This window comes from Theobroma cacao, chromosome 3, assembly GCF_000208745.1.
Source record: "Theobroma cacao cultivar B97-61/B2 chromosome 3, Criollo_cocoa_genome_V2, whole genome shotgun sequence".
Taxonomy (NCBI): Eukaryota; Viridiplantae; Streptophyta; class Magnoliopsida; order Malvales; family Malvaceae; genus Theobroma; species Theobroma cacao.
The window spans coordinates 27,311,032-27,329,642 of NC_030852.1; the positions used below are offsets into that span (position 1 = coordinate 27,311,032).

At 35.6% G+C, this 18,611-nt stretch overlaps 3 protein-coding genes across 4 annotated transcripts; 2 read left to right on the plus strand and 1 right to left on the minus strand.

Moving 5' to 3' along the window:
* On the plus strand, positions 1,309-4,117 carry LOC18605340 (F-box protein At5g07670). Its single transcript, XM_007038295.2, has 2 exons — positions 1,309-2,834; positions 3,473-4,117. Exons 1-2 carry the CDS (start codon positions 1,669-1,671, stop codon positions 3,738-3,740), a joined length of 1,434 nt encoding a protein of 477 aa, XP_007038357.1. The 5' UTR covers positions 1,309-1,668; the 3' UTR covers positions 3,741-4,117.
* On the plus strand, positions 5,452-14,557 carry LOC18605341. Of its 2 annotated transcripts, XM_018118095.1 has the most exons (16): positions 5,452-5,835; positions 5,924-6,007; positions 6,190-6,263; positions 6,355-6,388; positions 6,516-6,574; positions 7,013-7,127; positions 7,249-7,286; positions 7,853-7,950; positions 8,147-8,202; positions 9,083-9,365; positions 9,508-9,620; positions 10,223-10,279; positions 11,662-11,727; positions 12,404-12,478; positions 13,680-13,775; positions 14,164-14,557. In XM_018118095.1, the coding sequence occupies exons 1-15, from the start codon at positions 5,653-5,655 to the stop codon at positions 13,740-13,742; spliced, it is 1,398 nt and encodes a 465-aa protein (XP_017973584.1). In that variant the 5' UTR covers positions 5,452-5,652; the 3' UTR covers positions 13,743-13,775; positions 14,164-14,557. The 2 variants fall into 2 exon arrangements, 1 of the variants encoding a protein (XP_017973584.1); XR_001927218.1 differs by lacking the exons at positions 12,404-12,478; positions 13,680-13,775; positions 14,164-14,557 and adding an exon at positions 10,385-10,549.
* On the minus strand, positions 15,118-17,794 carry LOC18605342 (aldo-keto reductase family 4 member C9). The gene is made up of 5 exons (XM_007038301.2): positions 17,636-17,794; positions 16,832-17,007; positions 16,124-16,367; positions 15,486-15,665; positions 15,118-15,345 (listed from the first exon to the last, which is right to left on the minus strand). The coding sequence occupies exons 1-5, from the start codon at positions 17,753-17,755 to the stop codon at positions 15,118-15,120; spliced, it is 948 nt and encodes a 315-aa protein (XP_007038363.2). The 5' UTR covers positions 17,756-17,794.

Consider the following 18,611-nt stretch of genomic DNA (forward strand, 5'->3'; position numbering starts at 1 on the left):
TCTTTACCTCTTGCCTTGCTGGACCCATACAAATTCCCTTTTTTTTTTTTTTTATGAAACGGGTAACTGTTATAGTTCTCCATGGGCGACGTACATTTCGTTTTAAAGGTGTCGATCATGTTGCTTTGCACAAAAACTAATTTCAGTATATTTAAGAGAATTAACTTTTAATTAAATATGACAAAAATTAAGTGCAGGAAGATCTAGATTTGTTGGAAAATGAACTAAGGAAATATTATAAAAAATTCTTTTAACATCTAACACAAAATGTGTTACATTTGAACGAGTTAATTTTGTAAAGAAGTTTTTAATAATAAAGAGTGATTATAAATAATTATTAAAGTGGTATATATAATTTTTTTTCTGATTAATATATTATATATTAAATGAATTTATTATCTTTAAATAAAATTTAAATCAAATACCTATCAGCATTAAATAACTGAACCCTATTACTTATTACAATGTTGTTCTTTGTGTTTAGCATGTTGCTGGACAGAGGAAGAAGTTGGTGTCCCACCGGCAAAAAGCGAGATTTTGAAGTTTGGAACGGCTATCTAACGGCTATTTTGACGGGACGATGGACACTCCATGACAAGAGCTAAGCTTTCTTCATGACCCATTCTCTACATTTCCACTCTCCTCTCTTCTCTCCCTCTTTCTCCTTTTCCCTTTTCTTTTTTTTTTTTTGCCAAAAGAAAATACATTATCATGTTAATAAATATTGAATTCAAGATAAAGTATAACACAGACACGTATGTGCATTTGATGAACTTTGATCTATAAAACCTAATTCAATATGAAAAGTTATTAATTTATTGGATGGAGAAAGGTTATCCATTTTAATAATTTAATTCATCATTTTAGATTTCCATGCATTTACTTTAAGAAAAAAGCAAAATTATTAATTTTACATCGTGAGAGAGATAGTGAAATAGATAATGATTTAAAATTCTTAATTGTATACGTTTCATAAAAAAGAAACCATTAGTTGATAAAATGGGATAATATAATGAAAAGTTTAGCAAAATATTTTTACAATAAAGAAAGAAAAAAGAGCTTAGATTCCGCCATTGTTAACTGTGATCATTGACATTTTTCCCCCATTTAATACTAAGTATAATAGTCTAATAATAATCCAATCAACTCTTAATCCCAATCTCATATCCAGCGAAGCAAAGTTCATTTAAGATGAAAAGCTCACCCCATTAAATTCAAAAGAAAGCGTGAGCCCCCAAAAAATAGCTTTGTAGAGTTTGCCTTTCCTTTTGCTCTCCATATACCCCGAAAGTCCAAGCCCCCTCTACTCCTGTGTAGGTAAGAACAAAATTTTCAAAATATCCAATAAAAACAAAAAGCGAGCACCAAAAGCGCCACAAAAAGAAAAATAAAATGTTTATTTTCAAAAAAATCCGTCCCCACCCCTTCAAGAAATCCGTTAGCCGCATCAAAGTCATAGACTGAACTGTAAGTAAGGAAACTCCCCCATCGCGTTTCTGTCTTCGGGAGAAGAAAACTGCACAATTTTCACAGGAAAAGAAAATCTGAGCATTGAGATTGTAATTTTGTGAAGTAGGCAGAAGAGGAGAAAGGTTAGAGAGCCTGTGGCTGAAGCAGAAACAGAAGCAGAGCAGAAGCAGAGAAGAGGAAGGCATTGATTAAAAAACGATGTCTGTTTTGGAGGAAAACCCAGATTCGCCATTGAAGAAGAGACCACCGAGCTGGTCAGACATTTGGCTCAAAAACACCAAGCCATTAAAGCATGTGGTTTTCGCTATGCAGCTTCAGTCTTTGGCTTCAAAAGACCCCAAATCTCAAACCCTAATCCCCAAATTCGCCAACATCGACCGAACCCTTCTTTTACCCGACGAACTACTTTTAAAAATCCTCTCAAGACTACCCATTTCGCAACGAAACCCAAACTCCCTCGTCTGCAAGCGGTGGCTCAATCTCCAAGGCCGCCTCGTACGGTCCTTAAAGATCCTAGATTGGGACTTTCTCGAATCAGGTCGGTTGATCACTAGGTTCCCGAACTTAACCCACGTGGATTTGCTCAACGGCTGTCTGTTTTCGCCGCGAAATTCGTGGATTCTGTTAACACATCGGATGGTTAAGATGCAAACGAGTTCGGATTTTTGTTCAAATTGGAAGCTTTTGGAAGCAAGTCTATTGCCTGTTGAAATTGTTGATAGAGGGCTTCAAGCACTTGCCAATGGCTGCCCAAATCTTCGGAGACTTGTGCTAATTAACGCCAGTGAGTTGGGGTTGTTAACTGTGGCTGAAGAATGTTTGACATTGCAAGAATTGGAGTTACACAAGTGTAACGACAACGTTTTACGCGGGATTGCGGCGTGTGAGAATTTGCAAATCCTGAAACTTGTTGGAAACGTTGATGGACTTTATAGTTCGTTGGTTTCCGATATTGGATTAACTATTTTAGCTCAAGGGTGTAAGAGGTTAGTTAAGCTTGAGCTTAGTGGATGTGAAGGTAGTTTTGATGGGATCAAAGCGATAGGGCAATGTTGTTTAATGCTTGAAGAGCTGACTATTTCTGATCATAGAATGGATGATGGATGGTTGGCTGCATTGTCTTTTTGTGAGAATTTGAAGACTTTGAAGTTGTTGTCTTGTAAGAGGATTGATTTGAGTCCGGGTCCAGATGAGTATTTGGGTTTTTGTCCGGCTCTTGAGCGGCTGCATTTACAGAAGTGTCAGTTGCGGAGTAAGAAGAGTGTGAGAGCATTGTTTAGAGTATGTGAAGCTGTGAGAGAGGTTGTTGTTCAGGACTGCTGGGGATTTGATAATGATATGTTCAGCTATGCAAGTGTTTGCAGGTACTGGATTGTTTTCACTTTGTTCTTTATAATTTTCTTTGCCTTTTTTTCCCTTGTTTTGTGGTTTCATGGAAGATGTTTTACATCAGGAACTAATGTAGAGTTGGTCAGGGATTCATGTAAGTTCTATATTCTACTTATGCAGTCCATTTGTGAGGTTGATGTGGCCTGAAAGAAAAAAAAAGGTTACTTTCTGTTGCAACGATGAGAGTCTCTGCCGTTGATTTTCAAATGCTGAGCAATGTAATGATGCTCAAATGATTGTTAACATTGGTCTATTGCTTTGTTAACTGTAATGTGCAGGTGTGCAAATAGATGTAGATTTGGCTTGGACTGGATAAGTACAATTATGAGCACTCCTTACTTTTCCAATTGCTTTTTTATTAATTTGCATATGCTAAATCATATACCTCAGGTAGATGTGCTGTTTTTACTCACAGTTTGCAGGCTAACTAGTTATTGAACTGTGTGATGAGGCTTGGTTAGATTCCTGCCTGAAATGTGTGATTTGTAATGTTTGTTAGGTAGAATTATGATGAGCATCAATTATTTACAACAACCACATGGTATGGGAACTAGAATTCAAGTAACCAACATTGTCTTTGATAAAAAGATTAACAGTCATTTCTTTTTCACAGGAGAGTAAAATTCTTATCATTAGAAGGATGCTCATTGCTGACAACTGGAGGTCTGGAAGCCGTGATTCTTTCCTGGCATGAACTTGAAAACCTTATAGTGGTATCTTGCAAGAACATAAAGGAAAGCGACATCTCTCCTGCACTTGCAACCTTATTCTCTATTCTTAAAGAGTTGAGGTGGAGGCCGGATGCCAAATCTCTGCTTGCATCAACTCTTGTAGGAACTGGCATGGGAAAAAGAGGTGGTAAATTTTTCAAGAGGACATGAGGCACGGAAATTTCTAGCATCAAAGATTAGCAAACATGGTAGTAGAACATGAGGCACGATGTACTTCTAACATCAGAGTAATTTTTCAGTCACCTTCCTTTCTGTTTAAGACTAACTAGGTTAGCAAGCAGAGAAAAAGGGTCATCATGTGACTGCCAAATATTGGTGTAGTTTATTATGTAAAACACTTATTCGCATCCTGGAATATGAATGCCTGTAGACAACATTAACTTGTTCCTTTTATCTTCCTTTATACCTTTTCTCCCACATCTCTTTAGTAGGGTTTAGCAGTAGGGTCTGTTTTCGAGACGATGTACCGCAGTTCTGCAGTCTACACGGTTGTATATATTAATATTAGTACCAAAATTTCAGAGGAATGATTCTGAGTATTTATGCTGCTCTTGCTTGTTTGGAGAAATAGCATTCAAAATTATACAAGTAATTGTTTTTTTCTTTCGGGTATTTATTCAAAAGTATAGTTTATCATTTAGTTATGTGACAGTAAAGACTGCCAACGCCGTATTTTTTTTCTTCTTTTGGGTTATTCATTGATTGTTTTAGTTAATTTATCCGTGCAATTTGTTATATATCACCAATAAAATTGGATGTCAACTTATTTTGTTAATTTGAATTCAACTCAACTTAAAATTTAAATTAAATAAATTTTATATCTTATATTATTATAAATAGAAGAAAAAATTTATTTAATATTTTTATATTATTTTATTTTAACATAATGCAACTTATTCATCAAATTTGAATTTTTCAAAATCTTTTTTATAGAAGAAGAATTCAAACTTAATTTTTGCAAAGAAGATAAATTAATGTACATTTCTAAAACTAAATAATCAACTAAAAAAATATTTTTATATATTTTTTAACACTATAAATCTTTTTAACTTAAATATTTAACTTATTAATACATATATCTATCATTTGTTTAAATATTTATATTTTTTAAATATTTTTTTAATTTAGACCCTCAATATTTTAATTTTGTTTAATTTAGTTCCTATATTATATATTTTTATTTAATTTAATCTTTATAACATGGTATAATTTTTTTTTTTGAAAAATTATTTGATCTGTCACGTTAGTGGTGGAGTCAGAATTTCATATTTGAGGGAATGAAGATAAAAAATTCAATATTTATATGGACGAAAGCATATTTTTCTTTTTACAAAATAGAGAGTAAAACTATAAAATTAAAAAAAAAGAAGAAAAATAATTAAAATTTAAAATTTTAGGAGAGCCCTTACTAACTCCTCCTTTCACCTTTTAGGTATATGGTATCGATATGTTCATATGTTAATGTCCTTACATGACATGACACGTTATCATGTTGATATCATGTTATCAGAATGTATTACATCAGCATTGATGTCATAATCTTTAACAGTAAAATTGAATGCGATTAAAGAGAAAAATTAAATTAAAATAATTTTTAAAATTAAAAAATTAAATTATTTCGATTTTAAATATAAAAACTTGATAAGTATTTTGATTAAAATCTTTTTCTAACAAATAAATTATAACACGTGTTCTTTATCATTATACTTTTTTAATTAGTAATGAATTCATTGAGACATATTTTTATAAAAAAGGAGAGTTATCATTCAAATAATTATTGATTTTGAAATTTTTTATTTATGAATTGGGATAAATTAGTGGGATTATAAGTGGCTCGGTAGCCGTGTGAAGCAAGCTCTTCCGATTGGACAGACTTTATAAGATATAAACAAAACAAAGAAATTACGGAGATGCTGATGTAGGTGTTGAGGTGGCAAAGATGCGGGTTTCCCATGAAATCGACAGTGGCGATTTTAACGCGAGGGAAGGGTATCGAAGCCTGGAGCATTGATTCTGAAATCCAAAAAGAAGAGGAAAGAAAAGAAAAGAAAAGAAAAAGAAAATGGGAGAGTATGAGAAGATGATGATGATGAAGAACGACAAGGGCAAGGGAATTGCAGTGCGGACAAGAGCTAACCAGAATTACGGTGGCGAAGATGAAGACGACGGCAAGATTACGAGTCCCTCTGTCCCCTCTGCCAAATCCAGTCCTCGCAACGCATCCTCCAAATACGACTTCGTCAAGGTTCTCTCTCTCAAATCCATCCAGCAAATGAATTTTAAATAAAAGCTTCCATTTTTATGGTTATGCTTTTCTTTTTTTGGCGATGTAGGTGAAGGTCTGGTTGGGTGATAATGCCGATCACTATTATGTATTATCCAGATTCTTACTTAGCAGGATGTTAACTGTCACAAAGGTCTCTATTCCATTCTTTTTCGTTTTTTCTTTTTAAATTTTAAATTTTAAATTTTTCTTAAAACATGCTAACTTGAAACGCTTAATTTTTTTTCACTTCTTATTATTTCTATGTTATATGATAATATCTTCAAAGTTTCTTTTTGTTTATTTATTTTTATCGCTATGACATGGCGGCTTCAGATTCCAAACCATGTAGCAATTAAAATCGCTCTGGAGCTCAAGAAGCTGCTTATAGACAACAGCCTTCTGGATGTGTATGATTCCCATTTTTTACTGATTTGGTTGTTAGTTTCGTGATTTAGATTAGTAGTAGTTTTTTTTATTATTAATTCTATTCTTTTGCAGCTCGCAGTCTGATTTGGAAGCGAATCTTTTTAAGGTATGTCTTCATAACATTTATGTATATGTCATATTGGATGAAAAGTAGAGTGGAGAGCATTTTCAGACTTCCAGGAGATTGAATGTAGTTTCGATCATCAAACTTTCTAATCAGACTCTTTGTTCAGCTTATGGAGCGGCGAGGTTATGGGGAAGAGTATATCAATCGGTACAAGATGATGACCAGGTCAGTTTGCTTTTCAAGATGTTGCCAAACAATTTTCTGGTGCTTATTCTGGAACGAAATTTTCATTTCAACAACTTTATGAATGTTTAGCGGCATCAAAGCTAATTCACCTCTAGACAGTCTGCTAACTGTGTGATCGCAGTGGTTGCTTATTTTGTCCAACAAAATTTTTTCCCGTCTTATGTGTATCTTCAGTCTGTTACGCTAGATAATCTACTGGTATCACAGGTCTGGGTTCAATCCATGTCTTCACCCTAATTTAATGATCACAAAGACAAGAGTAATGTTAGAATAGCTTTTATTTTGATCATGCATGGAACCTTTATCAGTGACTCATTGCCTGCACCTGACTCAAAGTAGTAGAGAAAAAATATTATAGGGAACTTCTAAGTGTTGCTTCATTGTGCTAATACTATTTTTCTTGTTTATTACTTTTAGATTTCACCATCAAAGGGTTCCTTTGGTAATTCTTGTTTGTGGAACTGCCTGTGTTGGGAAGTCTACAATAGCTACACAACTTGCACAGAGGCTAAACTTGCCGAATGTCTTACAGGTTCAGCCTTCTGTTTTATCTGCTGAAATTTTTGAGATTTTCTTCTTCCATATTTCCTTGATGGCTCATTATGTTTTTGTGTTTGCTGGTGCATTTACATTTTTGTTTTCAATTGTTTCAGACAGATATGGTTTATGAGTTGCTACGCACATCAACTGAGTATGTCTAGAATCTATTTATTTTCTTCTCTTCTTATGTTATTTAGCTTTTTATTCCAATGTTGAAATTTGATGATCAAATCAAATCACTGCTTCAAGTAAATAAAAGGATGGGTATCAATAATGCATTTTCTGGCTTTAACCAAGGAGAACAGTTGATCTTACCAGTAATTGGTTGTTCTAGTCATATTTTAGGAGTTGGGAACATGGGATTTGTTTTAAACATCATAGGAAGGTTTTCCTAATTGAGTAGTGTTACCTCAGCTATGTATTGGTTACAATATTAGAAGTTTATTTCCCTAATCACTTGCTACTCTTTATAAAGGTAGAAGAAAAGGCACTAACTTAAATTGAATAGTATGTCAGATTTAAACCTTTTTTTTTTTAATTTTAACATTGTTTCTCTCTATACATCTGTGTTAGGAAAGCGAGATTGTTCTTAATAGAAACTTTACCTTTGAATGTGCAACTGATTGGCCTGACATCCCCTGCTTTTAACAGATTGGATAGCATTTAATGTATATTCTTTATGGTGCACACAATGCTTACTTCTCTTATTTGTTTCAGTGCGCCATTGGCATCCACTCCTGTATGGGCACGAGATTTCAGCTCCTCTGAGGAGTTAATTACTGAATTTTGCCGAGAATGCAGAATAGTTCGTAAAGGTAGTTTCTAAAACTCCCATTTAGCTACTGTGAAATTTCTTCTTTCTTTTATTTGTGTAAAAGTGGGAGACTGCAAAGAGAAATGTAACAACCTAATACATGTCATGGGTATTCTATCATCCTAGATATGAATTTTATTATTGTATTTTAAACGTATATTTGTCATTGATTTGGTGTTGTGTTTTTTGGTTCCTAGGGTTGAATGGGGATCTAAAAAAAGCAATGAAAGATGGAAAGCCTATTATAATTGAGGTATGGTTTTTCAGTGGATTGCTAACTTCATTCTTTTGCCAACATCCTCCTTACCCTCCATCCTTGAGCCCTCCTTGCTTACTCTTCTCTCTTTTTTCTCTTTTTCCGTGGTGCATGCCCATAGAGTGCATTATGTTTTGAGTGCTTGTGGTTCATATATAATTTTATTTGCATTGATTTGTTTACTTTTTAATAAGATTGTTGGTGCTATCTCGAAAACAAATTCAAACAGTTTTATGATGTGGTATAGCATTGCCATTAAGTAGTCTCATGTGTTGTCTGTCTTTGTAGCAGTGATCATGACAGGGTATGACACATGAATTTCTGAGCTTTTGCATTAAACTAAGCCTGGAGTCTGGCTGGTTATGGGCTTCTGTCCATGAATGATTAGATTGTACTGTACATGCTTTTTTACTTGGTACTTTTGTTGCATTTTCAGCTATTTTGGCTCAAAATTGAACTTCCATCCTTAGGTTTCTGTTGATCTTCTTGGCTTATTGTTGTCCATAGTTTGATGAATTTAATGGTTAAAATAAGATGATATGGCCGTAATGGATGTTCTAGAGGAGCATGGTTACACGTCTTTGAATATACACGCCTGCCAGACGTGATTTGTTCATGGGGGTGAAGTTTGAGTTTGGAGCTGCTACCATGTTACCCTGCAGACAACTGTTCTTTCTGGAATTTGTAGACTGCCTTTATATTTGTTTTTTTTTTTCTGGCTGCAAACATTAAGGAAGGCTATAATCTGCTAAGTATTGTGTTATATTTTTCCACCTGGTCATTGCATGAGATTGGGAAGCATTGGCATGTTCTTGTGCACTTTATGTGTGTCACTTTGAAGTTAGCTAGTTTTCCTCGTTTCTTATGACAATAACAGGGAATACATTTGGATCCAAGCATTTATTTAATGGAAGATGAGCACAAAATTCCAATCAGTGTGCCTGAAGGACGTCAAGCAGCCCCACTGTCTAAGGCATCAAATGATAATTCTGCAGTGCAAATGGAAAATAATTCCACAAGTGCATTTGGAAGTCATACTGAAGATAGCCAAAACCGTCCTGTGCATTTGAGTTTGGATGAATGTGTGTCTGCTGACCAGGTGAATAAAGTCTCGGAATATCTAGAGTCTATTGCTCTATCAACTGCTTCAGACGATAAAGGTAGACTATTGCTCTCAATTCTTTGTGTGTGGTATGGCATCTAGCTCCATTTTATAAGCACCGTTTCATGCGCATGCATCAGTATTAGAAAATAAGTGGAGGTGCAAGATGACAGTTTATTAACAGAGTTGTGTTCCTGCAGGTGAAACTGTTAAGGTACCAGAAGTAAATGGAACTACTGCTAGAAAAGAAAAATCTGGCTCTGAACCAATAATAATACCAATAATTCTGAATATGGCTGAATTTGATCACAAGGTATGGTTGCTTTCTCTTTCCACTCTTATATTCCCAGCTTTAAATAGTAATGTGAAAAGATTGTGGGTGGGTTTTAGTTTGTTTTAGTAAATAGTAATATGTCATGCAAATTGCTAAACTGAGCATGTGGAGGAGACGCCACTTCAAAATTCACATTTAGTGAAGATCCAAATGTTGGTGTTCCTTCTGATTTCCCTTCTAAATCTCTCTTTTGATAGAACCTATACTATTAGAACCTTTATTTGTGAAAAAAGAAAAGCCCTATTTTTAAATTCTCAACAATATAGATGGTTCATTCAGTGGAGCATGGAGATTAGTTTCCATTATTCTTGTTGCGGGAAGAAGATGCCATTTGGTGGGAAGGCTAATGTAAATTTAAAAACAGATGAGTTCCTTTGACTGTTATATCCTGCATTAGTCTAAGCTAAGATACTGCTGCATGTTTTTGATGTTAAAAAGATGTAATCAGGTTCATGTGAAGTCATTCTTGATACATTTGTATGAAGGTGGCTACCTTTAATTAGGATTATATGTTACCTTCTCCCTCGTAATGTCTCTTCTCAATCTTGCATGATTTTCTAACCAATTTCATCTATATGCAGGCATTACTAGAAGAGTGGATCCTTACTCGGACATTTAGTGGTAATTGTCCAGTCAAGGTATTATAACAATTCTAGGTTCTCATTCCATACAAACTACATTGCTCACAATATATGTCAAGTAGCTATTGTCTCGGCAGAAAGATAATACCTTTTGACAATCAGCTTAGTGGGGACATTTCATGGAATTATCAAGGATTTTTAATTGGATCAGTGTTGTTAAGGTGCGCGCCTAGGCGCTAAGGCATAGCACCAGACAAGAAAAGTGCCTCAGATACTTTCGCATGGTGCACAAGCCTGGTGCACCTAGGTGTGCTTTTTTCTAAGGCGGTAGGTGCAAAAAAAGCCCACCTGATTGAAGTTCTCTTTAATTTCTTTAATTTTTATTTTTTTATTAGCCATACCTTTAATAGTAAAAAAGGGACATTATCAAACTCTCTAAATCTCAATTTTTGAGTATATAACAACAAACTTGGGACCAGAGGGAAATCATGCATAATGGCCAATAAAAGAAAGAGGAAATTTTGCATGTTTTGTAGGATAAAAATAGACTGCACTTTAAAGTTCATTATCAGAATTATATATCTAAAGCTTGTTCTACACACAAATGCGCAAGCGCGCGCACACAGATATTGCACCTTAATTCAGTCAGGCGAGTGCTTTTTTTGCGCCTTGCACCTCCAGCAATATAAGGGTTCTTGTGCCTAGAGTGCACCTTGCACTCTTGACAACACTTAATTTGATAGCTATGTTAATTTGAAGTGTGTTTTCTCAATCTTGAATGTTAATAGTTGTTCTGTAACCAAGGACCCGTTAAGTTACTGAATTATATATGATGAATATAGAGTAACCCTGGCAACATTCGGTGTGTGGAAAGTGGATCCTGGAAAGCTGGTTGAAAGCAGCCCAATTCATTTGCTTTCTCCCCTTGAATATAGATGATTTTCTGTTAACAGTAGACTTGTTGAGCAGTTTTGTTAAAGCTTTACTTTTAGCTTGCCTAGAACATTGTGACATCTCAAGTACAGTGATAGGTTGCCTTATATCTGTATTGGCAGTATTTTACTCCTTTTATTTCACTATGAAAATGGCTTGAATTTTAGCACATGGTAAATTGTTGAAAATTCTCATAAGCTGGAGAGTTGTTGTGTTGTTTATATACCTTCGTCAACTAGGACTGTGTAATGAGGCACCATAAGGCATGAGATGATGCTTCCAACCGTGTCCATGTCTGCCAAATTTTTGCTTTGTTGTTTCTGGTTGAAAGTGCTCTTGCTGTTACCTTGATTTTTCTTTTGCTCACTCTCAGTTCCTTTTCTTCTCACTGATGTTTTTATTGTTTATTCATTTGATCAACTATTTACTTGAATGACTTTTCTGTTTCCTTTTGTGATGAATTTATAACAAAAATCAATTCTTTATTTTTTTATTTTTCATAACAGGATACAGATAGTCTAATAGCCAACTTGAAGACCATTCAAGACTATCTTTGCTCTTTCAAGTCACAGGTATGCTATCTCATGCCTGTTTCTATTGGTTTCTAGGATGAAATATTTGTTCCTATCCTCTTGTGTTTCTGTGCTATTTTATTTCAAAAGTTAATGTGTTGTAGTCTATGGCAATACAAAATCACATTGAGGTACTTTAGATTTGATATAAAACCAGTGTTAGTTGGAAAGGATATGTTTGTATGCCTGACTCCCTGTCTCTAGTCAGGTATGACTGTGGGGTATGAAGGCATAAGCATTAGATGCATCATATTTTGGGTGAACGCGCTCTTAGGTTGCTGATAAAGAAAGTGTACCATGTCTAAAATGTCCATTGGTATATATACAGGGGGCTTCTTGATTGTTTTATTATAGCATTCTCCAAGATAATCTCATGGGTTTATCTTTGTAAGCAATACCATCTGATGTTGTATGCTTATGCTTCAAATTTCTTGGATTGCCCCATCATTTTAGGTATCTAAAATTTTTAATATGGTATAACGAGTGTGGAGTAATGACTTACCTTACTTTTAAGAGGAAGCAAATCGACAGGGGTTTTCAACTCTCACTTGTCATAATTTTAGAGGTGTAATTTGACTCAACTCTTTTAACTTTTATATGGCTGGTTGTTTCAAAATTGAAGTTTTGTGGACCTTCTGGCTTTTTGTTTTTCATGTATCTTTGTCCCTTGGAACAGGGTTTAACAGTTGTCAATGTATCAGCGACCACATTTCCACAGACATTGGATTGGCTGCATGGATATCTTCTTCAGGTATACTTGTTATCTAGTTGTTAATAGTAAAATCCAGAACTGATTTGGCCACCAGACAGCCTCTACAACCTGGAAAACGCGGACGAGTTTGCAAGTTGCAGTCAAACACATTATTGGTACTCCATTATGTTTTCACTGGCCCTAAATTCAAAGGATTCCTTTAGTTGGAAGATGGGAAAATATGCAACTTGATTTTTCACTTCAGCTAAACAGATTCTCTTATTTATACTAAAACTTAGATTTTGTGATTTATTTTCATTACTTGCTGTTTTCCCCACCACAAGCCAGACACCAAGGATCAATAACCATCTTTTGAAAGACAGCTAATAATTATTTACGGGATGGGTCTGGTGTGGAGTGTGATTGTTTATCTTTTATGGGAACGAGAGTGGGCTCGTGGTGTATTAGCTTTACTGGTTGGTTGGGGTTTTACTTTCAGATCCTTTATGGTTCTTTGATCATGAAAAATATGGTTTTTATAGCTCTTTCATAATGCGTTTAGGGAGAAAACCTTTGAAGGAATTTCTCAATTTTCTTGGATTCTATGGGGTGTAGATTGGGTAATGGAATTCTTGCTTGTTGAGGAACAGCCACTTCACAGTATCTTTTTCCATATTTTATTTTCTTTTTCTCTTTTTGCAGAGACTTTCTCTTCTCTTTTTCTTGTTTCTTATACCAGATAACGTTGTTTTGCTGGTTAGAAATATCAGCTGCTGGGTTTGTCCTTTTCTCTCATTGCTGTTTTATGTGGCTAGTATTATCTGGTTGGCGTTTGCAGTTATGGTGATGTATCATTTCTGTTTGAAATAGGATGTGAGTTAATAGGAGTTTGTGGTGTTTAATGATAATGCTCTGCTTGTAAGATGGTAGGTGGATAATTATTTAATAAGAGCGGGCTAGAAGGTTGAAATTACCAGGCTTTTTTGGTAGGGTGGGGGAAGGAGGGGAAGAAATTCCAAAACTACAATTATTTGACTTGTCAACTCACTCTCTGTTATCCCTCTTTTTTTTTTGTATTTCATATTTATCTTTCTTCCAAAGCTGGGTGTCATTTACAAGCATCATCAACTATCATAGGCATCCCTGTCATACAATATCTTGAAATGATCTTGCACAATATTAGCACTAGTTGGCTTTCCTATATATCACGACCAGCATAAACTAATTTGTTGTACTCTCTTCTTCATAATGCTTTCTATAGTGCATTGAGCAAGGCATTTCATCAGTGTCCAATGAAAATGGTAGGCGGTCAGCGGAAAAATAGGTTACATGCAGTTTTTAGCTTGAGCAATCACAGGTACGAATGTCTCCTTAAATAATTTTGAAATTTTGTGCAACATAGATATAGAAGATAATGCTTTTTAATGTGTTATTTAAATATAAAACATTTATGTTAAACTGGAAAATTGTTTCAGTTGAGTCTAAACAGATATAGATTAAGATAAAAGGCTGAGCTAAAATCAAAGAAAAAAAAAAGAGAATAAGAAATGAGGAAGAAGATTGAGAATCCAACTGTCCTCAGCACCTGCCTGAATTTTAGGACGATTCACAGTAGTTACTTTGTTTCTTAGCCAAAGCTGATTTTTGTTTAGTCTGCCGTCTCCTGTTTGAGCTGTTTTATACGATCTGAAAGCCCATTTTTAAGTTTTTCCTTTTCTTATTGGTCCTCAAGATGATCTGTTCAGAGCTGGGATGAGATGGATGCTGAAAGCAACTCCAAGGATATTAGGCTGCTGAACTTATATGATCCAATTTCCGAAATCAAATTAAAGCAAGATTCTTGCAAATACTGGCCTGGAATGTCTTGGGTAATGGAGTTCTGGAAAACATTTGTCTTCCAGATAAGAACTTTTTGCAGGTGAGCCAATTCTCAAACCTCCTCTTCTTGCAAAGTCTGTACTATACTGATTCTGCATAATTTAGGTGATGAACTAATTCAAAATTTGGAGCTAGTTGGATCCTGAAAATTATCATCCTAGCTAGTTGAATGTTGTACTTAGAACAGGAACTCAAAAATCTTTGAAGTGATTGTGTAACGTGCTTAAACCGCATATTCATACTCTTGCTGTTCTCCCTGTATATTTTCTTCTACTTTTTTTTTTTTTTTTATGGCATTTTTGGTTCAACAGACAAGGATGCGAATACTATACTTGACCATAATCATGATGAGTTGATGACAGTTCTGAAGTTGCCCGTTAAAACTCTCATGTCTAGTTCCCAAGTCCAACCCTGAAATCGGAGGAATTTTAGGCATGTATGATTGCGTGAAGGCAATGTGTCTTTTCAGGTATTACATGTCTCAAGCACCAACTCAGTTCAACGACATGTTAGTTTACCTTCCCTGTATCTAACATCTACCAAAGCAAGCACTGTGTCTAACATCTGCCAAGTGCTGAATGAGATTGCTGTTAAATTTTCTCATACGAACAATTCTATTCTTGAGAACTCTTTTTTTTTTTAAATAAAGATAAAAAAGATAAAGAGGACAAAAAATATAATCTCACAATATATTGGACGGATAGGGATACCTTCAATAGTTTAATTGGCTAAGCAGGATATGCATTGAAATTAAAGGACAAAACAGAGAGGGAAAAGGGGGCACAGATGGGGATCTTTGACATTTATAAATTGCATAAGCATCAAATTTCGTAGTCCCATAGGTCTTCAAGAGTCTTGTATGGGCTTGTTGTATCATTAACGAGAAACTCTCCTCTCATCATCTTCCTCTCCTCCAACTTGTCAATCTCAAGCAGATCTTCGTCATCCAATTTGAGGTCGAAGGATGCCACGTTCTCCTTCAATCTATCCGGATTGAAACTCTTCACGATCACGCTTGCTCCCTTTGATAATCCCCAATTTAGAGCAACCTTCATATATGGGATCAGGATTTCGTTAAAAATTATTTATGTTAACCGCCCCAAGTTGCAACTTGGGAGTAAATAACTACTTAACAACTCAGTGGAGATAGACAGAGTGATGTAAAAAACGAGACTGAAATCAGATTTACCTGAGCTGGAGTTGCTTGATGTTTGAGAGCAATGGATTTGATGAGTGGATTTTCAACGACAGCCGTGGATCCCCATGCATTCCCAGGCCCTCCCAGAGGTGAATAAGCACTCACATGGATCTTGTAGTCGGCGCAGATTTCTCGAAGCTTTCTTTGCCTCCACATTGGATGCATTTCCACCTGCACGTACCCTCATCGACAGTTTTAATCATGATGATGGCTAGAGCCCCTGAAACCTTTTTCTTTCTAGTCGGAGGATATCAAATCAACTGGAGGCCTTTGTCTTCCTCTTTTTGCTTTCAGTTTGACTTTTACCATAGTATTATATTTAATTTGTCTCCGGTTATATTTGAGGTTGTATACACACGCTTTCTCATGTCAAATGTGCATGCAAACATTACTCGGGGCAACTTAACTGAGGGATTAATTAAAGGAGTTAATGTTACTACCAGCAGTTCTATTTGAATCAGTTCATTTCAAACCTGGATTCCTACTATCCTGGCAATGTCTGTTATGACTCAGACTCGATTGTTCTTCTCTGGCAGTTTAATTTCGGCTTTTCCCCCCTCACCGAAAGACCACCTACTACTAGTCATCTTATTCTGGTGAAATTTATGTTCTTTACTTTTGAGACGTACCTGATTAACAGCAGGAGGGACGGAAGCAAATTCTAACAACCGTTCAACCTTCTTGCTTGAGAAATTGCTAACACCAATGCACCTACACAAGCCCATGTCTAAGCATTTCTCCATCCCTGCCCAGGTGGACTCCAGGTCTAACTGCTCAAAGTCTTCTTCCTTGGGCACAGCATAGCAAGCCCAAGGCTTTAGTTTCACTGGCCAGTGCACCAAGTACATGTCTACATACTCCATCCCCAGGTTCCTACAACATTTATCAACAGTGAAACACTGAATACAGTTCAAAATTTCCCAGCTCATACAAATAATCCATTTCTTAATTTAGCGTATTTCCTAGATCCTTAAGAGTATTTGCTAAGAAAGAACTTCTTCAACTCATCCTTTTTATCATCCTATACTGAAAGAGTTCCGTGAGATCTTGCTTTGAAGCTGAAAATGCTCCACAGTTACACTACACTCACGTACTTTCATGTGATATCAGGTGTCTGTGAGCCATGTGTGAAGATTTCAATGTTCTGGATATATCATTTCAATTTACTGAAGGGGGATATACAACTAAATTCAGAAACTACCAGTCTACCACCATATTAAATATAAGAAAGAAAGGCACTTGTTTCAGTTTTACTCTTTTTTGTTTTTTTGGCATTTTCAAATTAGTTCCCATAGCCTTGGGCCAGTGGCCGGGTCGTTTCTGTATGGTAGAATTACCGTAGAGTCTGTTTGAGTGCTTGAACAGGATCATGGTGATCCGCGCTCCATAGTTTAGATGTCACGAAAACATCTTCCCTTCGGATGCTTTCATCTTCAATTGCCAGTCTTAAAGCATTTCCAACGGCTGGCTCAGAACCGTATATTTTTGCTGTATCAAGATGCCTGTATCCCATCTGCAACCAACCATCCCATCAGCATTTCTCATGCTAAAATAACCTCCTCTCCCCCACCCTCCCTCCCCACACACACCCCCCTACCACCCCCCCCAACCCAACCCCGGCCACCACCCCCCCCCCCAAAAAAAAAAACCAAANAAAACAAAGCATATATACATGCATACATGCATAAACGCATACATAGATATATTAAAACTTGTATGTTTTTTTTTTAAAGTATTAAAACTTGTATGTTGTTAGGTGATCAGTGGATAAAAACACAATTATGAGGAAAGGTTACTGAGTGTGAGCCAAGAAGTATGTGCTCCATGAACTGGAAATCAATGAATTTTATACTGTTTTCCAGTGGATACAGTGAAGGGCCTTTGGCATCATACTCCTTCCACTGCCAAACCGATACAATCTCAAGTCCTTCTAACGGGGTCATGGATTAGGCCTAAACATCGAGTCTTATCACCAGATACTAAAGGATTGGGAGTACAAAAGAATCCACCGGTAGAATGCCATTGAAAGTTGGCCAAAGATACATGGATTTTTCTCTTTGTTTTTTGAAGAAAGAGAGGAAAAAAAAAAAAAAGAACCCATAGATGATAGACAAAGGACAAGGAGGTGTACGAAAATGTACCTTGAGGGCCACATGGATGGCTTGCTCTGTTGTCTCCCTATCATTGTTAAAAGAATAAGTACCTAATCCAATCAATGGAACTGTTATCCCACAATTCAACCGCACTTCGTTGCTCCTCATTATTGCACTCTCTGTTTTTCCCTTTATTTTTTTTTTGGTTTTGTTGGCTCTACACCACAATGCAAGTATACAACTGTGACACTCCCATTTCCCCTATATATACACTTGGAAAAGTCAACTTTCTTAACTGTTTCCCAAGACACTTCATCACATGGGATGTACTTATGGTTCATAACAAAGAACAAAATAGATGATCCTTTGCGAGGGTTAGTTAAAGATGTGTAGTGGGGCTTAAATAATTGAGGATTACATATCAAAGCATGGGATCTTCCATGTCTCTTGGGATTTTATCAGATGCCTCAATCCTCCATTTATTAGATGGCAGTATCTTGAGTTTTAACTTCCTTAATTTCTCAGATTTTCCCAAAGAGTTTTTAAAAATGAAAAAATGAAGAAATCATAAAAGGATAAAGGGAATTGCCAATGAACCAGTAGTACTTACATCTCGAAGAAGTCTTAATTTGCTAGGGTTAGAACAGTAAGGTGATAGATATTTTTATCTTGTTAGTTAATGAATATTTGAACAAGTAGAGTCCAAATGGTCGTTAATGATACTTACATCTTGTTACTAGTCACATAATTTTTCATTGTACTAAAACATATGTTTGCAATTTATTAAAGGATGTGCAAAACAATATCTATGTCCTTATGGATATTGTTAGTCGAGTTTGTTGACTTTGGACATAAAAATATATAATAGATAAAATTTGAGTATTTTTTACTTGCTAAGTAGTTCGTCAAATATACATTTCATTATAACTATAAATTAAAAAGTAGGATTCAAGTCAATGGAAATTTTAAATGCATTGGGTTGACTAAGTGGTGAGCATTACTATTTTTGTTTTCCTTAACTTAT